General features: G+C 46.1%; 1 protein-coding gene across 2 annotated transcripts in view; it reads right to left on the bottom strand.

Annotated features, from left to right (window-relative positions):
* LOC142803703 (polyamine-transporting ATPase 13A3-like) overlaps window positions 1–23,081 on the bottom strand; it is a 160,785-nt gene that overhangs the window by 11,849 nt on the left and 125,855 nt on the right. For both annotated transcript variants that reach the window (XM_075889356.1, XM_075889355.1), the window contains exons 16-25: window positions 16,184–16,343; window positions 15,146–15,385; window positions 14,684–14,871; window positions 10,668–10,763; window positions 9,649–9,728; window positions 8,948–8,990; window positions 8,214–8,323; window positions 6,574–6,743; window positions 5,747–5,897; window positions 4,379–4,536 (exon numbers count right to left, since the gene is read on the bottom strand). In XM_075889356.1, the coding sequence (XP_075745471.1) occupies window positions 4,379–4,536; window positions 5,747–5,897; window positions 6,574–6,743; window positions 8,214–8,323; window positions 8,948–8,990; window positions 9,649–9,728; window positions 10,668–10,763; window positions 14,684–14,871; window positions 15,146–15,385; window positions 16,184–16,343 (1,396 nt within the window). The remainder of the gene's footprint in view (window positions 1–4,378; window positions 4,537–5,746; window positions 5,898–6,573; window positions 6,744–8,213; window positions 8,324–8,947; window positions 8,991–9,648; window positions 9,729–10,667; window positions 10,764–14,683; window positions 14,872–15,145; window positions 15,386–16,183; window positions 16,344–23,081) is intronic.

Here is a 23,081-nt window from a genome sequence, read left to right as displayed (position 1 = left end):
AAGCCAAGCATTTATTCCTTCCTCATTGAACACTAATCCTTCTATAGCAACACCCGCTGCACTCGCATCTCATCACATGGGCTGTACGTAGTACAATTCAACACAGAATGCACTTGCTACCACATTTCTCGTGACAAACAGGCAACATAGCTACGATACCAAAGAAGCACGGCGAAAATAACAACAGCTGATGCCAACCACGCTTGATCTGCCAGGAATTTGCGAAGCATCGGCGTTGTCTGCACAGTGTTGGCTTCCCCGCAATGCGAATGAACCGCCTATAATCACGTGATGACGCTCAACCAATAGCATTGCTGATATCGCCAAAGGCCGAGTGAACGGCACCCAGAAACCAGTGGTGTAGCTCTGGTACCTAAAGGTAGCATATACAGTAACAGTATGCTGCCTATCTTACTTCCAGCATTCGACAGCCCATGACAACCAATCAGGTCAGCAGCCACGGTGACGTCAAGTGGCCAAAGCATGTCGCTCTGAGATGGATGAAGAGCGTTTAGTTGAGTCGCAGCGATATGCACCGATCTGCAGCAATTCGCAGCTTTGAAGTGTTGTAATGAATTACACAGTTTACGCAGATAGCTCAAATTGGTCTCTAAATGGCCCTTAGGACTTCGTCTACTGGCCCAATGTGTTTGTACAAAATTGCCAGAAACTGTTCCAGGGTCCCTTTAATGAGCACACATCAAGATTTTGGATTAAGCAACAAAAGCCAGTTGCATGGACACTTTCTATTACTGCATACTTGTTAATTGATGCTAGGGCATGCTGCGATTCCAAATTTGGTACCAAGATGGCCAAACTTCTTGATAGTAGACCTCGCTTTACTATGCCAAACTGTTTTAATTACTCTGCACAAACTAACTCGCTCCTCCTTGTGCCAAAAATGCAATTTGTTTCACACACTTTATCAGGAAGGCCTTGCTTTATAGCCAATTACTGAAGACTTTCTGCCTGTAGTCCCAGCTGCATGCAAAAGTAAACATCATTTCTGCCTGTGCAGTTTTGTTGTACATAGAGGAAGGAACTGAGCGATGCATAAAATACCGTATTTACTCGAATGTAACGTGATTTTTTTTTTTTCAAAATTTGTCTGAAGTGACTTGGGGGTCCGCGTTATAATCGAAGCACCTCAAATCGTGCCTTGGCAGTGTCACCCACTGGTTTCTTAAATTGGCTACGACAAACCTACAGATCTTTCAACCTTGTGCTGGCAACATATGCACGCTGTCAAAATCGAATCGAATCCAATCCAATCCCATTGTTTCCGACGTGCACATGGCGACGTTTTTTGGAGGCGGTTCATTTTCTTTGTGCTTCCGTGACTTTGGCTTGAGCAAATGGCAGCGTGACGAGTTCAGTACGAAGCCCGCCTTAAGAGAAGTGCAATACTGATGACTGAGGAAATTCGGAACTCAGTTGTGGCTCGACGGCTAGATGAGGAGGAATCCACTATCCGTTGGTGGAAGTTCCAGCGTGAAGCACTCTTCAAGAGTGAGCCCGGCGGAAAAGGCTTCCGTGGACCCTGTTGTGACCGTCACACAGAACTCGAAAAAAAAAGTGGCGGCGTTTGCGATTGAGCAGCGAAATCGCCTATTAGAGGTCAACGTTGCGCTGATTCAGCGAAAAGCCAGAGATGCAGCTCGAGAGATGGGAATCCGGCGGGAGAAGTTTAAGGCTTCACGTGGATGGCCACAAAAGTTCATGCGAAGAAATGGATTTTCCCTCTGGCGAACAACGTCGATAAGGCAGAAGCTACCAGCAGATTGCGAAACGAAGCTAGGGGACTTTCAGCACTATGTGCTTGACCTGCCCCGCTCATCGCAAATTCTCTTGGGGCACATTGGAAATGCGGACCAGACTCCCATTTTCTTGGACAAGCCTATGTCAAGGACTGTCAGCGAAACAGGTGCCCCCAAAGTTTGCATAAGGACAATAGGCAACGAGAAAACGCGGCTAATCGTGATGCTAGCCTGCTTGGTGGATGGACGCAAGTTGCCGCCATACATCGTTTTCCGGCGCAAAACCATCCTGAAGGAGCTGTTCCCCAGGGATGTGATTGTTCGCTGCAGAGAAAAAGGTTGGATGGACACTCCGCTTATGCTTGACTGGGTCAAGACTGTGTGGTGACGAAGGCCAGGTGCGCTCTTCCACTTCGCCTTCATCCTAGTTCTCGACTCATTTCAAAGTCTCCTGATGCCCGAAGTGAAGAAGCTGATGCGGGAAACTCGGACGCAGCTCGGCGTTATTCCCGTAGGTATGACGTCCATGCTGCAGCCATTAGACGTTTGCCTGAACAAACCGTTTAAGGATAGAATGCGGCAGTTGTACGAAGAATGAATGCGAGAAGATTAGGCTTTGAAACCTACAGGTAGGATAAAGCAACCTAGAGCCGCGAAGATTGCAGAGTGGGTGTCCGCAGCTTGGTACGGCCTGCCGCACGACATGATAGTTCGCGGATTTAAGAAGTGCTACATATCGAACTATGTGAATGGCACGGAGGATGACCACATCGGGGAGGGAAAAAGTGACAAAGAGGGCTCAACCACCGGCAATGAAATCGACGAATGAACAAAACTCACTTCATATTTAGAAACTGGGGTGTCTTTACCACTACTATGTGCAGAAAGTAAAGGTGCTCCCCCCCACCCTCCCTTACTCACGTTACATTCACGTTTTTTTTTTTTTTTTCGGCACTGAAAAGTCACCCCTCGCATTACAATCGCGGTCATGTTACATTCGAATAAATACGTACTGTCTCAGTTTTAGCTCTGGTGCCACAATAATCTCATTTTACTATGTACCATTGCCAGAAGAGCGAATACACTTCCAAAAGCTAGGGGTGAGCGAGTATTCGAAATTTCGAATATTTTTCTAACAGTGCTAGCTATTCGATTTGATTCGCACTGAAATTTTGCTATTCGAACTTCCCGAAGACAAATACAGTCAACGTTCAATTGGTACTGGCCCTCATATTTTCAATGTGCTTCACGCCATAACACTCTCGAGAATATTACGGCAAAGCTGCCTTTCAGGCTCTACTATGGTCGCAAATCATTGACTCAAGAAAGTGTTGGTCCCAACATGAATTTGATAAATGCGGCAGACGTGTGGGCTCAAGTAATGATGTCTTGGACCTAAAATTCGGGTAGGAAGTTAAAAAAAATGGACGCCAGATTTTTAGCATCCAACGTCTATGAGGCAGATTTGGAACTCTGGACACGAAGGGAACACAGTCGACTCGCAATAATTCAAACTCTGATAATTCATACTTTCGGTTAATTTAAACAAATATTCAATTTTTTGATTGGGCCTCTACTTATTAAAAGTATTTAAAAGTGTTTTATTCAAACTATACCACCCATCTAATTCCTACTTTTTAAAATGCACACTGAAAAATATGTGCTGCTTTCACACTACAATTTGAAAAATTGCGTGCTTATATAATCCTAACAACCTAAAAATGGAGAATAAGCACCTCAGTCCTTCAAAGAAAAAGGCTTTGCTAGTAAACAAATGTTTAAAACAAAGCACACGCATGGTAAACCATGATGCTTCTCACCTAGTATGGAGAGCTCAATGCTGAAGGCACACACATCGAAGAAGCAGTTTGCAATTCATGATTTCTTTAGAAGGTCTGATCAGCAGTAAATGGTCGATAAACTTGTGGACCTTACACCTTTGGTTTCTGTTCATTGCATGCCGTTATGATTTAAAAATGCTTAAAACATTTTGAAATCCGATAAAATCAATGCCTAATCATAATGTGCAGCGTCACCTCACCCACAGTCATCCATCTGACCACCTCTGATAATTCAAACTTCTTGATAATTCAAACGAAATTTATAGGTCCCTTCGAGTTTGAATTAACGAGAGCTGACTGTGCACACTTGTCGGCCCCGTCAGTTGAGGTCCCACAGAGGTTGGAGAGGGGGAGAAGCTGGCGAAATAGCTTTCTCGCCTTTCACATGTAAAGTGTTGTGGCAACACTTTGGCTGCACTGCCTCATTCTTGATAAGGCAACTACGGAACATCAACTTGCCAGTGCTTCATTAACCTAGCCAGAACCAAAATTACTTTGTGTTGCTACATCATAACAGTATACTTAAGAATCCCCTCCAACTTTTTATTCTGAAATTTCGCTTTGAGGTATTTATAAATATTATTCAAATATTCATGAAATAATAAAAAAATATGCAATTCCCACTCACTCTTCAGTATTTGAATTCACTACGCACCCAAAATTTCGCTATTCGCACAGCTCTACTAAAAGCTTCCAAGATTAACTTTAGTATACTGGTGCTTTGCACATGACAAAGCACTGCCTTGCTTCTTTCTCTAGAGTAGGAGAGCCCAGACTCACAGTTTGATAGGATTGTCTTGCGATACGGATGCCCTCGAGAGAATACCACGGCCAGGGTAATGTACTGAAAGACGGACACTGCAAAAACTGTATAATTGTCGTGGCATGACAGCTCTTCTTGGTCATCCTCCCCGGCAACCTGTATGTGCGGATGGTACCTGCACGCAAGAAACAGAAAAGATAGCTCCAAGCGGAAACTCTGGGGCCTGATGTTGGTTCACAAAAATCACTCTCACACCTGTACTAAGCAACAGCTGTCGTTCTTTGAGCAATTTGCGTGTAGATGATAGCACTATGCTGCACAATAGCAGCTGCAGAGATCGTATTGAAATGCATGGTTACAAAATGGCATGCACTACACAAATGTTTTGGGCTTTTCAGTGCGAGTATGACACTAGTGTGTTCATGCGTCTGTGAAGTAGCAATTAATATCACTCAAACTTCTTTATAACAAAGTTGCTTATTAAAAAAAATAAGTTTGTAATATCCAAAACTTTGTTATAAAGGTTATTTTTAACACTACCCATTGCAAGCCTATTTTTCATTTACTTTGTTAGAATTATTTCATTATATCCATGCCCGTTGTATTGAGGTTTGAGTGTAGTAACGGCATGTTTGTGGGCAACATTACATTTACCGAATTATCAGATACACTTCAAAGAGGTATGAGAGGCGAACTCACGGATAGTCATTTTGTGCTCTGGTCTTTCATTGAAAGTTGGTGTCTTCGGCCTATACTCAAACTCGTGACCTTGGTCTTAAGCGTAAACAACACCAAAGCTGCAGTTTTATCAAAAGCAGGGATCTCAAACTCACCCGAGCCAGCGATTCGCAGTCGATTTAGTCCCGCAAGGACAAGGACAGAGGAGGATATAGGAGCGGTAGTGGGGGGAGGAAGGGTAGGGTAGTTGTATGGATTGTCAGCAAGCGTGACCATTTGAAAGAAAACCCTTCCCATATCTGAAATACGGGTTATTTTTTAAAGACATTTGGTGCCAGGATTTTAACAGTGTGTTGGTAGCAACTGCCAAATAAACTAAAATCTGGACAACGATTTTGAAAGGTAGTTTTTGTGTCTGCATTATGTTTCGACATGCAGCGGCTACATGGGGTGCCTCACGGAAACAATGCCTTAAACCAGTCATGCGGGTCTAGCTTAAGGACATACTTATTAGGTAAATGAAAAAAATAGAACGAAGACTGCTATGTAGAGACCACAGGCCACAAGCTAGCGAGGCTAGCAAGCCGCTTGTTTGAGAGCCCTGATCTAAAGAAACACGAGTAATGTCTCTCTACAGAGATTTCACTGCACGCGTGCACAAATAATAATTGAATACCATACAACAGCCTTGAAGTAAGGGCACCTACCAGTGCTGTCTCCAAAGAGTGACGATGCCGAAAACTTGCACAGCAATGACTAGTATAATCTGACTAAGGATGGACGTCAGTGGTGTGACTCCCATCAGGCTCGACGGGGGTGGCCGCTTATCCAGTGCGGCACTTGGTTCGGTACGGCCAACTGTAAAAAACAAGTGTTCTTGTGTGACGTAGGTCTCTGCTTCAGTTAAGCCATGGCAAATGCGCAAACAACCACAAGGCACCTTGAAAATATAGAATAATATAACAACTTCTTAGACAGTTACAAGCCTTGGGCCACTAAAAAATCGTGGGCTTCAGATTTGGTGAACATAACACATGAGTGGTCGTGAAAGACAAGTGCTACACTAGTTTTGAAATGTGGAATGGGCACTTAGTAAAGCCTTCACGTCCATCCGCCCTGATGAAGAGGTAAACTGCCCGTCACGAGTGCGACAACAAAGACGAATCGCAGTCGTGACAAATTCCATGTAAGCAATTAAACTTAGAAGGCAAGATAACCGGACAAAGCCGCAACACTAAGAAATCCTTCACACGTCTGCCAAACATTATTGTTGGAAGTAGCAAACTTACTTTTCCTTGTCTTCACACATTCAGATGCTCAAGTTACAGCATGAAATTTGTAAATGAACGTTTCATTTCTAATGCTGATGAAATGATTGCAAAATTAATAACAAAGTTCTCACGCAATAATTTTACCGTCTAAACTTATTTATTGCTTTATAATGGTATCATTTTAAAGTATGCACTCCACAGCTTGTATTGCACCATATGGAAATCATGGTACGGTCCGGTACCTTTGTCTTTGTGCTACTCACACAGGCCGGCGAAGAGCGTGATGAGGAAGAGGTCAATGTAGAGGAACTCGAGGTCGGTGAGGTTGGAGTAGAGAGAGTAGAGGATGAGCACCGAGGTGAACTGCGTCATGCTGTAGCATGCCATGTACTTGAGGATGCCAAATGACGTCACCAATGCTGCCCGGCCTTCCCTGGGGTTAGATCAAAAGATAACGTGAAATAACACATGTCTGGACATTCCATTTTGGCATCTAGGACAGGACAAGACACAAGGAAAGCATAAAGTACAAGAGCTCCTGTCTGTTGCATTTCGTGCTGTCATGTTGTGTCCCACACCCGACACTGAAATGACCCTTTACTGCCAGATGTCGTGAATTCGCGACATACTGAAAAACTTCGAGCAATAGGTCACGAAATGCATGCCACCTTTATTGCCAGCTGCCAAGTACTCACGGGGAATGTAGCTTTCAGCATGAAAAATCTAGCACAGCCTCGTCCAGGGTAGTTTAAGCTACAACCAAAGCCTACATCTTGTGCAAATTACAGCTCCTGGTTACTGACCTGGACACGAAAAGCAGAACAGTAGGTTTGAAAACTAATATGCATAAAACTTGAGTAATGTGCAACAGTCTAAGCAGAAAACAGCACTTTGCAGTAGGTGGCGAGACACTGGAAGTTGTTAAGGATTATGTCTAATCAGGACAGGTAGTAACCGTTGAGCCGAACCACGAGAGCATAACAACTAGAAGGATGGGGTGAAGCGCACTCGGCAAGTGTTCTCGAATCATGACTAATAGTGTACCACTATATAGCAGCTGCATCTTACCGGTATTTATCTTTATATAAAGCAGATCTACATGGAGGTTTACAAAAAGGTCTCAACTTAATTTGGGGACAATGCTGCAAGCAATGGAAAGTATAATGATAGGTGACAGGAATGCACAGTAAACACTAGTAAACTTCTTTTTACAGTAGTACATAGGCTGCGCAATGTACGGGTGTTTGCAGTATAGCTCACACATTTCAATACAGTAAACAGTAAACTGGTGTTTATGGTACACTTGTGTTTTTTTTTAAGGTAACCTGGAGTTTACAGCACGTGGTGTTCACGATAACCTGGTGTGCATAGTAACCTGGTATTCAAATACATTAACCTAGTGTTTACGTTAACCTGGTGTTTACGGTATGCTGGCGCTTATGGTAAGCTGTTGTTTTCGGTAAGCTGGCGTTTAGTGCAAGCTGGCATTTATGGTACCCTCGTGGCAACAGTACACACTAGTACAAAATACAATTTGTAGTTGAATTGGTGCAAAAAAATTGCGAGCTGCGCGCTCTCCACTAACACAGCAAGTAAAAGGACTGGGAAGGCTCGAAAACAGAAAAAAAAGTGTTATCAAGTATGCATGTTTAGTGAATGAGGGTAATAGGCAGCTTATTGGCTGGGTAATGTAACCTGCTAATCCCAAACCCTCATGCATGTCATCCCTGCCATTTGGTGGATGGAAGACTTGGATACTAGGTAGGCATTAATGCAAGCAGCTAACTGAAAGACTGTATAGTTGTCCTTCACAAATTAAAATGCTGCCCAAACCGAATCTTTGTAGAGGTGTGCCTCTCTTTGATACTACCACATTGTCTCACATTCTGTAAGAGACACTTACTTGATAAGTGTGGGCACACAGGAGATGTTGGCCACTTTGGATGTGAAAGGAGATGCCACAGACGCCTCCGTGTCCGAGAGAGAGATGCCAGCATGTGCTGCCTTCAGGGCCTTCACAAAATTCATTGATCAAGAAATAAATGAAAGTTTTCGTGAATACGCCAGCCAATTAAGTTGAATTGCTTTATGTCTACCACGAACAGATATACAATGTAGTACAAGTACCGCCACCAAATTTTTTAATTTTATGCAAACATAAAAAAAAGGAAAAAGATGCCAGTGACTTGCACCATACTTGATAGAATGAATCAAATTGAAGCTCAAGGATTAGGCATCACAATCTTCTCACTGCTGCTGGGATCGACAAGAAAGAGTAGCTTCAAAGTGGAGAGCAATACAAAACTTTTTCCCAGCATGTGCTTACGTGTTTCAGCCATACAAAGTGGTCTTGATCGACAACCATAGAATTCTAAATTAGCACAACAGATGCTGTTCTTGAAACTGCCGAGAATGCAAGTTCTACAAAAGCTGTTAATCCTGTGCATAAACCCTAAAATGATGAGAAAGGCCGCAGATGCTCAATCAACACAGTTTTGAAACTCTGCTTCGAGCTTTGGGTATGCTCCAAGCATTCATTATATGAGGACTTCCATGTGTGCTTAAGAACTCTGGACGAATATTACACAATCAGCAAGTGAAGCCCACACCAAAAACATAGCAAATTGAACTGCTTACCCCACAATCATTAGCACCATCTCCACACATCCCAACGTAGTACCTGAAATACACAAATGTGCATAGATGCTCATAAAACCTGCTCCTGCTGACAACAGCCTTTAATCCAGTGAAAATCACTTATATGCAATGGTACGGTGGTGCCATCTGTTATGTATTTTTCTTGCGACCTGTGTGACGTCTCAATGACACTGGGTGCAAAGGCACAACACTACAAACTATCACTGCATACTTCATTCTTACACAAGCCCCATACCTAACTCATCCAGTTTTACACATAACTCAGTCGTTATGTGTATAACGTGTGTACAAAGACCATGGCTACTCCCATAAAACAATCGATTTAGCAATTGATTGCCATTATTTTTTAAAAATACAGCCTTTAAGTGTCAGTTTGAATTAAAGAGGATACAGATGTGCAATTCTCGAAAATTTGAATGTGAGCAATTCTGAAACTACTCTGACGAAGTTCCGGTTTGTGTACACCTGTAACAATAGGCCGATTCAAACTCCAAAATGTAGTCTACGCTGTACTTCCATGCAACTGTGTATTAAAGATGTATGTCACTGTTCAAGCTGCAGTGCTAGTGCCCTGTACACAGAAATGAAGGTAGCTTGCGCTAAATGCTAGCAGCAAGCTTCTAGAGGCATGCAAACAAGTGTCTATGGGTGAATTTTAATTCATGTGCTAAGCCACCTACCCCATCTCCTGAAGTAGTTCCACCAGCTGCTGCTTTTGATCAGGAGCCATGCGTGCAAACACGGCGCCACACACAGCCACCTGCAGATTTTCAAAAGCTCATTTCAATTCAGAAAAAATGCGTAAATACAAAGAGAAATTAATGGACATATTAGTGACATTTGCCGTGTGACCATTTAGAAATCGCAGCATAAGTTCCGCAGATTAAGGTCTCGTGCAGGAAACACGCCTTGCATGATATGTACTAAGTACCTAGCGTATTTTCGTTCGCCTTGAGTTTATCGAGCCCACCTCCAGCACTGCAAAGTACTCGCCCATTTGGGAAAACAGTATCGAGAAACTACTTTATACGAAACTTAGAAACACCAGAATAAGCTAAATATGGCTTGTAAGGAGATGGCAGTCTACACCAATGCGAAATGATTATGTGGGTGCACGTTGTAAGCTGGAGGGAGAGACATAGAGGCACTGTACATGACAAGGACAAAAATCCATGATTCAGTTAAAAATTTTTATAGACAAACCAGTTTGCATTAGTATTCTCTCCCTTGCAGGAGGCAAATTTTTTTAATATTTATCATGATATTTAGTGTACCAATATTCTCCTGGTACGTGGACGGGCTGCGACTACTGTTGTGCATGTATTTACGGTGCCTTTGAACAACAACAACAATAATAATAATAATTAACATCCTAAAACCCCAATATGAATATGAGAGATGTCGCTGTGGCGGGTTCCATAAATTTCGACCACCTGCATCCTTTAACGTGCACCTCAAGCACACGGACCTTGAGCGTTTAGCAAGCGTCAAAATGCAGTCGCCACGTGAGGGACTCGATCACGCAATCTTTGGTTCAGCTGTCAAGCACCATAAGCATTAGACCATCACAGAAGGTGCCCCCCTTGGTGTAATAAAAAAAAAATATGTTCAAGGAGGAAGTGTGACTAACTGGTTTCATGGACAATGGCAAGTACACCAAGTCACGAACGCAACGTACAATAAAGGCAAGAACCCTCACCTTCTGCAGGACATCTGGATAGTGTTCACGCAGCACAGCGAAAGTCTTTCCCGTCACAGCAACAAGCGGATGGCCCATAGAGATGGAGGTCACGCCCTGAGGTGCCCAACATGCAACAAAGAAGAACATTTATGTCACAAAGCTGCGCATTAAAATGACAGCAGCATAGCTGTATTGAAGATATTTTTTACACAATTTTATCAGAAAACATATTTTCAGTGTTAGTCAATACTGGTCTATTCACCTTGTAGTAAATTTACGTTGTTGCTGCTGCCTTGGTTCTGAGCATGGCAGGAAACAATTGCAGTATTATATTCTCGTGGTATAAATAAATAAAAAAAGAAATAGAGGACTGATGGATGGCTGCTGCAATAGCTTTATTGGAAGAGCAGGTTTTTCTGGGGCAGGTTCGCCTCCAGAGTGCAATAAGTTGTCTTTTCATTCACTTTCAATTACTGCTTGCTAAACTTGTACGTGATACTTGAGTCTTGGAAACGTATCTGCACTGTGTGGTTTAACGAGGGTGCAGCGCCGCAGTTGAAGGGGCACTGACACCAATTTTTGAAGCTGACTTTACTACATCATACAGATCTCCTGTATATACAGACTGCTCTGACCAAGTGTGAGGCACAGTAAATTATAAGTTAGTTTGCCTTAACACTAAAGTATATTGTCCCCTTGCACACCTGCTGACATCAACACTAGTGAGACATCAGACTACAGTATCAATTCTGGTGACCTCACACATCTTCTGTGGTGACATCATGTACTAGAAGATACAGAAAAATTGGACACCTTGCAAATTCCAGAGTGTGTTCGGCGAACACCTGTGCCCATTGAGACAGGGTCGGTCAGAACGGAATGCGATGCATACGTCTCTCTTCTGGCATGATTGGACACCCTGGGCGCAGTGATGCTATGGAAGCAAAACGCGAGCGCTGCAAAGTTCGATGCGACTGGAGTCCTTTGGCGTGCCTCACCGCCCACCTGACACTGTGCCAGGGCACGGACGGAAGGACGGACATGAGCACGAAACAGTAAAGGTTTTCACCTTGAAATGGCCTTTTGTTTGCCACCAAAGAAGTCACGAATCATAGGGGCCATAACGCCACGTCATATTGTGTGAGCATGCGGCAAGAAGCTCCTTCTGTGTCATGACGTCAAGGCACAGCAGTAACTGAGACTAGCTTTCAAAAAAAAAATTGCGATTAATTTTTCAGGATGTACTTATATTTACCAGTACACATTCAATACTCTTGAGGACCTGCGTTTTCATTTGGTGCCAAAAAAAAAAAAAAACAACTTAGAATTTTTGTGTCAATACCCCTTTTAGAACTTGGCAGGTATACAGCAAACTACGAATTTAATTACCGTATATACTCGTGTAAGGGCCGCACTTTTTTTTCGAAAATTTTGCTAGGTGCGGCCCTTACACGAATCAGGCCGATTTAGTACAGGCAGTACAGGCCAAAGGTCTGTACTGTTTATGCAACAGTAGCAGAGTGCAAGAGTCACAAATGACATGCCAGAAATGTTTTTATTCGGATTCCATTTCGCTGTCCTCGTTCTCGGAGGAGCTCGCCTCGGCGTCCGCGTCTTCCCAGAGACGGTCATCTTCGGTGCCGTTCATGGAGTTCGAAATTCCCGTTACCTTGAAGCTTTTAGCAACTACTTCTACTGACATGGCACGCCACGCATTCAAAATCCATTCACACACCTGTTGGAGCGACGCCCGCTTCAGCCGTCCTGTAGGGGTCTTCTCGTGGACGCCTCCAGCCATCCATTCAGAGTAACATCGGCGAAATTCCACTTTGAATGGTCTGTTGACGCATACGTCGAGCGGCTGCAGCACACTCGTCAGGCCACCGGGAATGACGGCCAAGTCCGTACGAGTTGCGGCAACTCGGTTCTTGACGCGGTCGGTCAAGTGGCCCCTAAAGCTGTCCAAAACAAGGAGGGCTTTCCGTTGTAACAGCCCTCCAGGTCTGTTTGCCCAGACGGTCTTAATCCAGTCAACGACCAGTTCCTCGGACATCCAGCCCTTCTCTTGCGCACGTACGACGATTCCCTGAGGGAACTTCTCTTTTGGGAGAGTCTTCCTTTTAAATACGACGTACGGCGGAAGCCTCCTGCCGTCTGCCGTGATGCACAACATCACAGTGCACCTTTGGCGTTCTGCACCAGTCGTGCGCACAGACACACTTTTCGCACCTTTTAAATCCACTGTGGTGCTTTCCGGTGCATCGAACCACACAGGTGTCTGGTCCGCATTCCCAATTTGGGACAGGTCGTATTCATGCTCCCTCCTGAGAGCATTCACGAAGCGATGAAACTTAATGACGTGGTCTTCGTACTCGCGCGGCAGTTTTTGGCAAATCGTCGTTCGGCGCCGAATAGAAAGCTGGTTACGGTTCATAAACCGCGTAGCCCAGCCCCGACTTGCCTTGAATTGTGCCGGGGGTATTTCCATGTGGCGAGCGATGCTGAGGGCTTTGACGCGTATCATGTCAGTCGATACGGCGTAGCCGTCCCTTCGTGTGTCGACGACGTAGTTGACGAGCTCGCTTTCGAGTTGCGGGTACTTGCACTTTTTCCCGCGAAACGCCTTTCGGCTCCTGTTAGTAGCGGCGAGGGCATCTTTCTGATTCATCCAGTAACGCACGCGCTTCTCATCGACGTCGTACTTTCGTCCAGCTTCCCGCTTCCCGTGCTCCTCGGCATAGTCAATCACTTGCAGCTTAAATGCTGCAGTGAATGATCTCAGATGCCGGCCCATCGTCCGTCACGTGCGCTGGCTTCTGCAGGGTTCACTACAACCAACAAAGTGACACCGACGACACCGATCTGAAGTCGCGCTGCCAACGTATCGACACGATGCTAGGAACGATGCCAACAAAGAGGCCGCACAAGGCAAATATGGCGGCGCGCTGTCAACAGCGTGGTCGGCGCGTCGGCGGAAGTAGAATAAAAGCGGAAAAGCGTGCAGCGCCATCTGGCTGTAAATGAACTAACTACACTTTTCTGGCGGGACATTTTGAACTTTTTTTTTTTTTTTTCGAAATATCCGCTTTCAAAGTTGGGGTGCGGCCCTTACACGAGGGCGGCCCTTACACGAGTATATACGGTAAGACCCGAAATCACATTTTTTTTCTAAGTTAGTTTTTCTGATGACGTCACCCACAGTGTTCAGTCAGAGGAAAAAGTCACAGCTTTACCGCAAAGGCGAAGCAATGATCGCGACAGCAACAAATTGGAAGGCCACACGCAGAATGACAAGCAGATCAAAACGTGCCCCGCATTTCTCACGCACAAATGACGCACAAAACATACTCACAGGTACAGATGCACGCGAATAAGCATCTCAGTTGTTACTTCACTGTGTCTGAAAAGTGTGCCCTTTTTGCAAACAGAGGCTGTGCAACAATTGCAGTGACCTTTGTGTGCCCCGTAACTACAACAGAATCGTTCCAGTGCAAGCCCAACGCCAGCTAAGACGTATGATCCTTCCTACCGAGAGATAAAGGCGCGCGAGAGATTGTCCACTCCCCTCCTCTCCGCGGGCCAAAGCACGCGTCAGAGATGAGAGCCGCCGCATGCTCATTGTGCCATCTTGCTGTTAATGCTGAAAACACAATAGTTCCCCCCCCCCCCCCCCCACGAACTGCCCGCCAACAGCGGTAAGTGGTAGATAGAAACAGCTTGCTGTTTGAATGTTGAAGGAGGTGCCCCTCGGTGGCTCAGTGGTGAACGCCTCGCATTCATGGTGTGGAGGTCCCACGTTCGAATGCACCCGCCAGAGTCTTTTTCTGGATTTTTCTTCTTTCTTGTGTTTTCACATATATAGATACGTTTACATATACAGTGAGTGATGGCGACGCCGATGCCGGCGCCAAACTCCAGCGAGAGTGTCCTTATAATTGCTATCACAATAAAAAAACATTTCAACTTTTGCTGATGTGAAATCGGGGCACGAGACAATGTGAGCGTATATACAGAGGAGTTGCCTTGTCACTTACGTTCGGGAGGATGTCACTGGCCTTGCGATGAGACTTGTTGGATGGTGGTGGTGCCTCGGAGGACTGCCAGCTGAGGACAGGCACCATGTCAGATGTGTCTGTGCTCGACGAGAGGATCTGCACCTCCTGGCCCCGTTCAATCATGTGGCAGTCACGTGCCACACTCACGGCCGTCAGCATGTTGTCACCTGGTGGCAGTGAAGGATGTCAAGGACATGGCGCATCGTTGTGTTACTGTTATGATGAAGATTAGCACACTGTGGCCAGGCACTTAAGACCCACAAATATGAGGTTGCACGAGAGGATACCTATGATGACAAATATGGGAGAGAGAGGAATAATCTACGTGCTCACAGTGCTCGTTCTAACTGAACCCTCCCTAAAGACAAAGGAATGAAAACAGATTGACCTTCCTTGAATGAAGCAGATTTAACAACGCTGAATTCAGCAGACGATACCTACCTGTGACCATGATGGTGCGGATGTTGGCAGCTCGAAGCGTGCGAATGACGGAGGTGGTCTCTGGCTTAAGCCTGTTCTCCATCACCAACAGCCCGACAAAGGTGAGATTGTTCTCGACTTCTTCCCGCGGTAGTCGGTGAACCTTGGCAAAACTCGATGTCAGCGGCCGGTGTGCCAGTGCCAGCACTCGATGGCCTAGCTGGGTGTAAAATGTTAGCGTCTCCACGAAGTCCGGTGGCACTGTGAATGCGAAGAAGAAATGGCCAATGACTTTCAAAGCTATGACAATATATAATGAACATAACATTGTCTTTAAAAACGGTGAGAAAGCAGATGAAAATATATGCTCCCTGAAACCTTCTCTGAGCTTGGGTAATCGCCCCACTGCATACATTCGGCATTTCACAAATGCTTGCACGTCAGCTACCGTGTTACACAATATATAAATTTTTTTCATTACTTCAATAACAGCATCATTACCAAGTTTGAGCATATTCCCAAGTTTCTTTTGCCTAGGTCACTGGCTGTGAACTACGAGCCATTAGTTGGCTGAAACCAAGTGAGAGAACTGATTAAAAGTGGCAGCCTTACTGAAGTGAGTGCCACGAGCATATCAGGTACGTATTACTTTTTATATGTTTTCTACATGCTGCTTGATTAAGTGATCTTTTAACGTTCGTGTCTGTGCATTAAAAATATTGCACAACTACATTTCTGCTGATATGAATGTGTGATGTTCATTGATCTATGTGAATCATCTGGCCTACTTCAAATCTCCATCACAATTCATATCATGCATGTTAACACACACAGTTAGCAGTCTGGGTTGGCAGTATGACGCATATAGTTTATGCATGATAACTAAAGTGTGAAACACTTTCTTCCATTTGCCTTTTGTTTACACACATAGTCTTCAGGCCCAGTCTTCTGCGACCAGTAATGTGAAGCACTGATGCAACTGACTGCAAGTTTATTGGGCAGTAGTCTCATTCCACTTCTGTCAGACTAAACGTCCCAGGCAACACGTGAAATGCCAACCTGTCTCAGACTTGGAGAGAGAGGCGATGGTCTCGGGGGCGCCCTTGCAGAATATGTCGAAGTGGGTCGACCCCAGCACACGAGTGACCACACTCATGCGTTGAAGACCCGAGGAGAAGGGGAACTCGCGCACTATGCCGACCTCAATGGAAGAAGGCACCTGCAAAAGAAGAACCGAATGACTCGTAGCAAACCGAGCTTAAGCATCAGAAAAGTACATTCGCCATATTTACACGATTTTAGGTCGACCCAGAATCGAAAACTACTTCCGTGTGTAAAGTATTTCTGAAAATGATTCCCATGTACTCTTGCGAAGCTAGCTTTCCTGCACAACGTTCAAACACAGCCATGAAGCCATCTTAATTCAATTATGTATTTTTTAGACATTGTAAATATATGTATCTTTAATTAGATATGCTCGTGCTCTTTTATTTAATTATTTTTTTGCCATGCAACTTCAAGGGGGGGGAGGTCGACCTATGTTCAATTCGACTTACGGTTGTGTAAATATGGTAGTATTTTCATCCTGACATCCAGAACCTTTACTACAAAGAATGCTAGATATAAGTATTTGTTATTGTTACTGAGCTCATCAATGCTTGTGCAGAACAGAGAGAGAGAATAAACTTTATTGAAGAATTAAAATTACGTGACTAATCCCGGGTGGAGCCCTCTTGTAGAGCCCCACTGGCCACAGCGGCTCGTCGGGCCTGGTCTAGGGTCACCAGTTGGCTCCCCAGTGCCAGCTCGGAAAGCCGTGCCTCCCAAGACCACGTTGTGAGTGTTTGTAGTGAGCGCACCAACCTAGATACTGCATTGGCTGGCCGCTCGGTACATTGGTAGGTTATGTGTGTAAGTGTGGCTGTGTGGTTACTACACCATGGGCATACCCCTGTTGTGTATATCTGTGGAAAAATTGCGTGTAGTTTTGATATGTGGGGGTATGTGTTCGTTTGGAGACGGCGCCAATCCCGGGCTTGTTGGCTGCTTAAGTTCGGATGTGGAGGGGCGTACGTGCGTCTTGTAAGGCGTTGGTTTTCCAATATCTGCCTGCTTGTTACACTTTGCTCTTCATGATGCCCTGTGAGGTGTCCTGAGGAGAGTCCTGCGTCTAGGCCAGTAAGTCCGCGAGCTACGCAGTTTGCCTCCTCGTTCCCCCCCAGGCCGTCATGCCCTGGGCACCAAGTGACTCCATGTGCCTCCATCAACATGGACCCCAAAATATCAGTGACGCACCTTGGAAGTGTGCCTCTAAGGTATAAGCGACATGCAGCTTGCGAGTCTGTCAAACTATACGCTGAGCGCCCCCTTCTTTCGGCTTCTCTGATTGCCAAGGCTATGGCTGCTGCCTCTGCGGTGGCACTTGATCTGGTGCGTAGGGACGCGCAGGCCACGACTTTGCTTTGGTTAGTCACTGCCAATGCATATGCTTGTTTTCTGGAGCCTTGTGGTGGCGCGGGATAAAGACAGACGTCGGTAAAGTAAGCGTCTGGATCGCTACTTCTCTGCAGGAGTTTTCGTGCTCGCGCTTGACGGCGCTTTTTGTTGTAGAGCGGGTGCATGTTTTTTGGAACTGGTTCCACGATTATTTGATCACGTATTTGCTTGAGTACAATGACTGTCTCATCGCCACAATATTGAGGGGTGAGAGGGTATCCCAGCCTCTGTAGCAGTGTTCTTCCCTGGAGCGTAGTGGTGAGTCGTTCTCGCTGTGCGATTAGCCTAGCGGCGGCCAATTCTTCATACGTATTATGCATGCCGAGTCCCATGAGTTTTTCTGTGCTTGTGCTGTTCGGAAGTCGCAATGCTGCTTTTGTACGCAATTCTGATGAGTCTGTCAATCTGCTCTATTTCGGGCTTGCGTGTTGATTGAAAGGGAAGAGCGAACGTGACTCGGCTGAGAACGAAGGCCTGTACAAGGCGTACCATGTCGACCTCTGTCATCCCATCATTACTTCGCGCAATTCTAGCTATAAGGGATGCAATACTCTTTACGGTGTGTTTGAGTTTGCCTATTGCAGTCTTTACGCTGTTGTTTTCTTGCACGTGCATGCCTAATATTCGAGCTACTGAGGTCCTGTTGATGATCTGTCCGGCAATTTCTAGCTGCAGCGCTGGTGCACGGTTGGACCGAGTGCGTGGGGGTCTTATTTGCAAATATTCCGATTTGCTAGGTGCGCACGACATGCCTGCAGCAGTGAGGTAGCCTTGAATCATGTCTATAGCGGTTTGCAGTACATCTTGTCGTTCTCCATAGGAGCCCTTTGTTGCCCATAGCGTAATATCGTCCGCGTAAAAGGCACAGCCCAGGTTTGGTACAGTCTCCAGCAGGAGGACTAGTTTCCGGAGGCCGATATTGAATAAAAATGGAGACAAGATGGAGCCCTGAGGTGTACCTTTCAGTGGGAGGTCGTATGGTGATGATTTGGTACCAGCTATGCCAACCTGCGCCTTGCGATTTCCAAGAAAATCAGAGGCATAGTTGAATATGCGTTGTCCGCATCCTATGGCTGCAAGACCGTCTAGTATGGTAGAGTGCGCAATATTATCAAATGCTTTTTCGATGTCGAGTGCAGCGAGTAGATTGTTGAGACTACCTGGCGCTGGGTTAAGCACTTCCTCTTTGAGCAGTAAGAAGATATCCTGGGTAGACACTCCTCGCCTAAATCCGTACATAGATGTTGGTAGAAGCCCCCGCTCTTCTGTGTATTGCTCAAGACGAGTGAGTATAACTTTTTCGAAGAGCTTGCCAATGCATGACGTTAAAGAAATTGGTAGTAGCTGATCAAGGCTTCGCCGTTTGCCTGGTTTAGGTATGAGTACAACCTGTGCCAGTGTCCATTCTGCAGGTATCTTTCCACTCGGTGTCCAGACTTCCTGATTAAAGTGGTCTGTGATGGCTTGTAATGCTTCATCGCTGAGGTTCCGTACCATGGCATTTGTAATGCCATCCAATCCGGGCGCTGTATTTCTTTTGAAGCTTTGAGCCGCTGCATAAACCTCAGCAAAGGTTATGGGGGCGTCGAGCTCAGTGTTGGGTTCTCCATTGTATTCTTGACTGGGTGTTGGGCTAACGTTTCGCTTGCGTTCTCCTGTGTAGGGTTGTTTCAGCTCTTCTATTAACTGATCCGGATCACCTTGAAATTCCCCAGCTAGCCGTTGAAGGGTAGCGTTTGTTTCGGTTCTTGTTGCAGAGGGATCCAAAAGACTCCGTAGGATGTTCCACGTCTTTTTCGTGCTTAATGTGCCTTTTAAGGAATGGCAGAAGGTGCGCCAGTTGTTGTTGTAAAGTTCCTTTGAGTATGCGTTTACTTCCTCTGTGATTTTCGCTATACGGAGTCTGAGTTTCTTATTTAGCTTTTGTCGGCGCCACTGTTTCGTGAGGCGGCGACGAACTTCCCAAAGATGTGTCAAGTGGGTGTCAATGGCAGGTGCGTCGGTAGTTGTTTGATATATCTTGGTGTTCTTGTCATAGAGACCCTTAATGTACGGTGTCCATTGGGCTGTAGTTGTTGGCTTGGGCCCGTCTACTTCCTGTTGCTCTCTATATTTAGTCCAGTTAGTCAGTCTGGCTTTTCCGAGCGGGCGTCGCAGTCGAGCTGTTTCATATGTTATTTGCACAATATTGTGATCGCTGCCCAGATTGTCGTCCAGCACACTCCAGCGCATGGTCGCGGCATTGTTGGTTACGGTAAGGTCGGGAGTGGTGTCCCTGTTGACACTGTTTCCTATACGAGTCGGTATGCCCGGTGTCGTGAGGAGTGTGTAGTCGTAGCGCTGTATCGCTTCTAAAAGTCGCGTACCTTTGAGTCTGTCTGCGCTATAACCCCATGTGGTGTGCCAAGCGTTGAAGTCCCCAGTGATGATCAAGCGGTCGCGTGGTTGAAGCTTGTTGTTCAAATAGTGGAAGATATTGCTGAATTCTGCTTTTCTGTCTTGTGGGGGACTGTATATGTTACATATAACCTGCCTCGGGCGTCCTTTCTTCGCTGGCCAGAGCGTTACGATAAGGTGTTGCGTCTCTTCGTTCGGTGCCGTTATGCATGTAGCTGCCAATTCTTTCCGGACGAGTGTCGCAATCTTAGGTGTATTTGGATCCATGTACAGTTTGTAGCCAGAAACTGTTTTAGGCCTGGTTCCCACCTCTTGCAAGCAGATTACGTCAGGAGGAACCAGCGCCGCCTTTATGTATAGAGTGAGTGTAGCGTGCTTGTTGTGCAGGGAACGACAGTTCCAGGACCATATAGTGAGATTCTCGTTTGCTATGCGTCGGTTAATTGCCATGATGCGAGGAGGTGGGTGTGCTTTCAGCGTTCGAGGTAAGCATGCTTTTGGCGTCAGACTCCTGGGACCGCGGTTGGCTCTGCTTACGTCGACGCTTCGTTTCTTTGTCGAGGCTTTCATGAACGTATCGCTTCAGGTCATGAAATTCGACAAAGAACTGTTTCATTTGGGCTTCTGTTTGCTGCAGTATGTGCTGTTGCATTAGCTGCAGTTGTTGTTGTAAAGTGAGGTTTGTCGCTGTTTGTTCTGTTCCTATATTGGCTGCAGGATCTCGTGGTGGTGTCGATTGCGGTTGGATGTGCCCATTGTCCCGTAGCTTTTCGCTTGGGTGGCTAGTTAGATTTTGAGAGGCCTGGACTGTAGTTTTCGGGGTGGCTCCCATTAATTGGGCCAGCTGTTTTTCGAGCCACATTATTTTGTTCTCGTATTTGTCAAGGCGTTGCTTAAGCTGTTTGTTTTCAGCGATTACTGCTTGATAGTGTACGTTTTGTGTGATGGGGGGAGTACATGCAGACTTGGGAGCCACGGCTTCCGCCCAGCTTACCGGAAGTGATGATGCCTGTTGGGTGCATCCTTGATCCCCGCCGTTGCCTTTGGCTCCCCCTCCTGGAGGACCGCGGTGGAGGTTCTGCTGAGTCGGTGCTGGCGCGCTCTTCTTGGATGGCTAGTGCGGCTTTCTGCCCGGGGACCGTGAATGCGACCGGGAACTGTGCTTGTCATCGGCTGATTTGTAGGCGTTTTCTTCCTCTTCGGAGGAGAACGAGCGGATATTCTTGGTCCTCGGTGGGTCGTTGCTAGTGCCCTGTTGAAGCTTATCACTGTGGCCTGCTTGTACTTGCGGCTGTTTAGGCTTCGGCGGCTTAAGTCTTTTTTTGCAAGTTGGATCTCCTGTGGGGTGAGCCTCCCTGCACGAGGCGCAACTAATAGAACACGGATGTCCATCCGTTGGATTAGTCAGTCCGCACAGCCGGCAAATGGGGCGATCCGGATGCGGGCAAACGTCCGCGCGGTGTCCTTTTTCTCGGCAGACCTTGCAGACTTGAATCGTAGGTCGGAAGGGGTAGCAGCGGAGTTCACCCCCGTAATAGTAGACGGTACGAGGTAGCGTTGGACCGAAAAATGTAATGGCTGCGCTTTTCGTTGTGCCTATCATTCTGGCAGTGATGATCTCCACACCGCGCGTTCTGACACGTAGGTGCGCCATGAGAGTTTCGGTTGAGGTGTTCATCGGTACGCCGTGAATCACCCCTCTCAGAGTATCGTCTCCATTTGCGGCGTATGCACGGACAGCGTGAGCCCTGCCATTAAGCACAAGGGCGCGTATCAGACGCACTTTGTCCGCCACTTCCTCATATTTGGTCGACAGAATCGCTATGTTTGACCCTGGGTTGATTCTAAGGATGAAATGGTCATCTCTGATGCCAGCTTGGCATGCCTCGATGATTGCTTGCGCAAGCGTAGGAGTCAGAATGTTTCTCAGCGGAAGGCCCTGGTTTGGACGAATGACGATCTTGTAATCGTCCTTCGGCAACGGCGGTAGCTTTGGCAATTTCTTGAATGTTGGCGTGCCTGTCTTAACTTGGTCCTGGAGCCCTGCGCTGCCGCGCCTCCGCTCCAGTGCTCTTGCTTGCGTTTTTTGGTGGATTTCGCTGCCTGCCAGCTAGCGTCCTCTTCTGCATGCGATTGAGCGCCGATAGCGTCTCGGCTCACCGTATCGTGGTCGCCCTGGAGTTGATCCATTTGGTCGTCTGCTGTACCATCCTGGTCTAGGAGGTGGTATTGTTGGTCGGTCGCCGCGTTGAGAGCAGAACAGAGAGTTCTGCAGAACAGAGAGTTCCTTTCTACAAAGTAGCACTAATGCCCAAAGTAAACCACGATTCCGGCATCAAAACCAAGTTACTCTGGTAATGGCTACGTGGGTTCTTTTGCCAAGCATAGGCTACATGAAAACTGTATGACATAAACAACCGTCTTTTTAGTAGCACGTGCTGTACAGTAGTTGCTTTCTAGAAAAAAGTCCACCAACTCAAACTGAATGAAAATGATCAGTGAAGCAGACCACAAACAATAAGCGTTCTTTAAAGTAGCAACAATGTATACCAAGTACTTAAGTTTTACCAGCTCACTGCATTTTAGTATCTTCGGCTGCAAACTACGAGGTCAAGAAGTGCTTCTTCATACTGAAGAACCCTGCTTATATGCTCTACCATCATACATCATTCTCCTGAGTGTAGTGTTTTTGGTGTTTTTGTCCCAGCAAAGAATCTATAGATAAGTACAGAAATCTTAATAAATGAACCCTGAAGGGACGAGCAAAAATATGCCTCGTTTAACATGAGTTCCACGAGAGATGAAAAGGGGCACGGAGGTGAAGTATGAAACCGATCACACTAGAAACAGTTGCTCTTTCAGCAGCAGTTCCATTCGAGAGATTTCCCTTTACTGAGAGTTTACTGGATATACTACGAAGAGAGAGCTCTGTATTATTCACACGTCGTTCCTACAACATTTCTGCCCAATACCTTGCAGGCAGTCACTGTGCTGGATGCGCTGTGGAGTCAGATAAACGAGTTTGGTGATGTTAACTGCCACAGGGCCATCCAAGTACTCGAGT

Source organism: Rhipicephalus microplus, chromosome 3 (genome assembly GCF_043290135.1).
Source record: "Rhipicephalus microplus isolate Deutch F79 chromosome 3, USDA_Rmic, whole genome shotgun sequence".
NCBI lineage: Eukaryota > Metazoa > Arthropoda > Arachnida > Ixodida > Ixodidae > Rhipicephalus > Rhipicephalus microplus.
The sequence above is the reverse complement of the archived record's forward strand: the minus strand, read 5'-3'. Positions and strand labels throughout refer to the sequence as shown.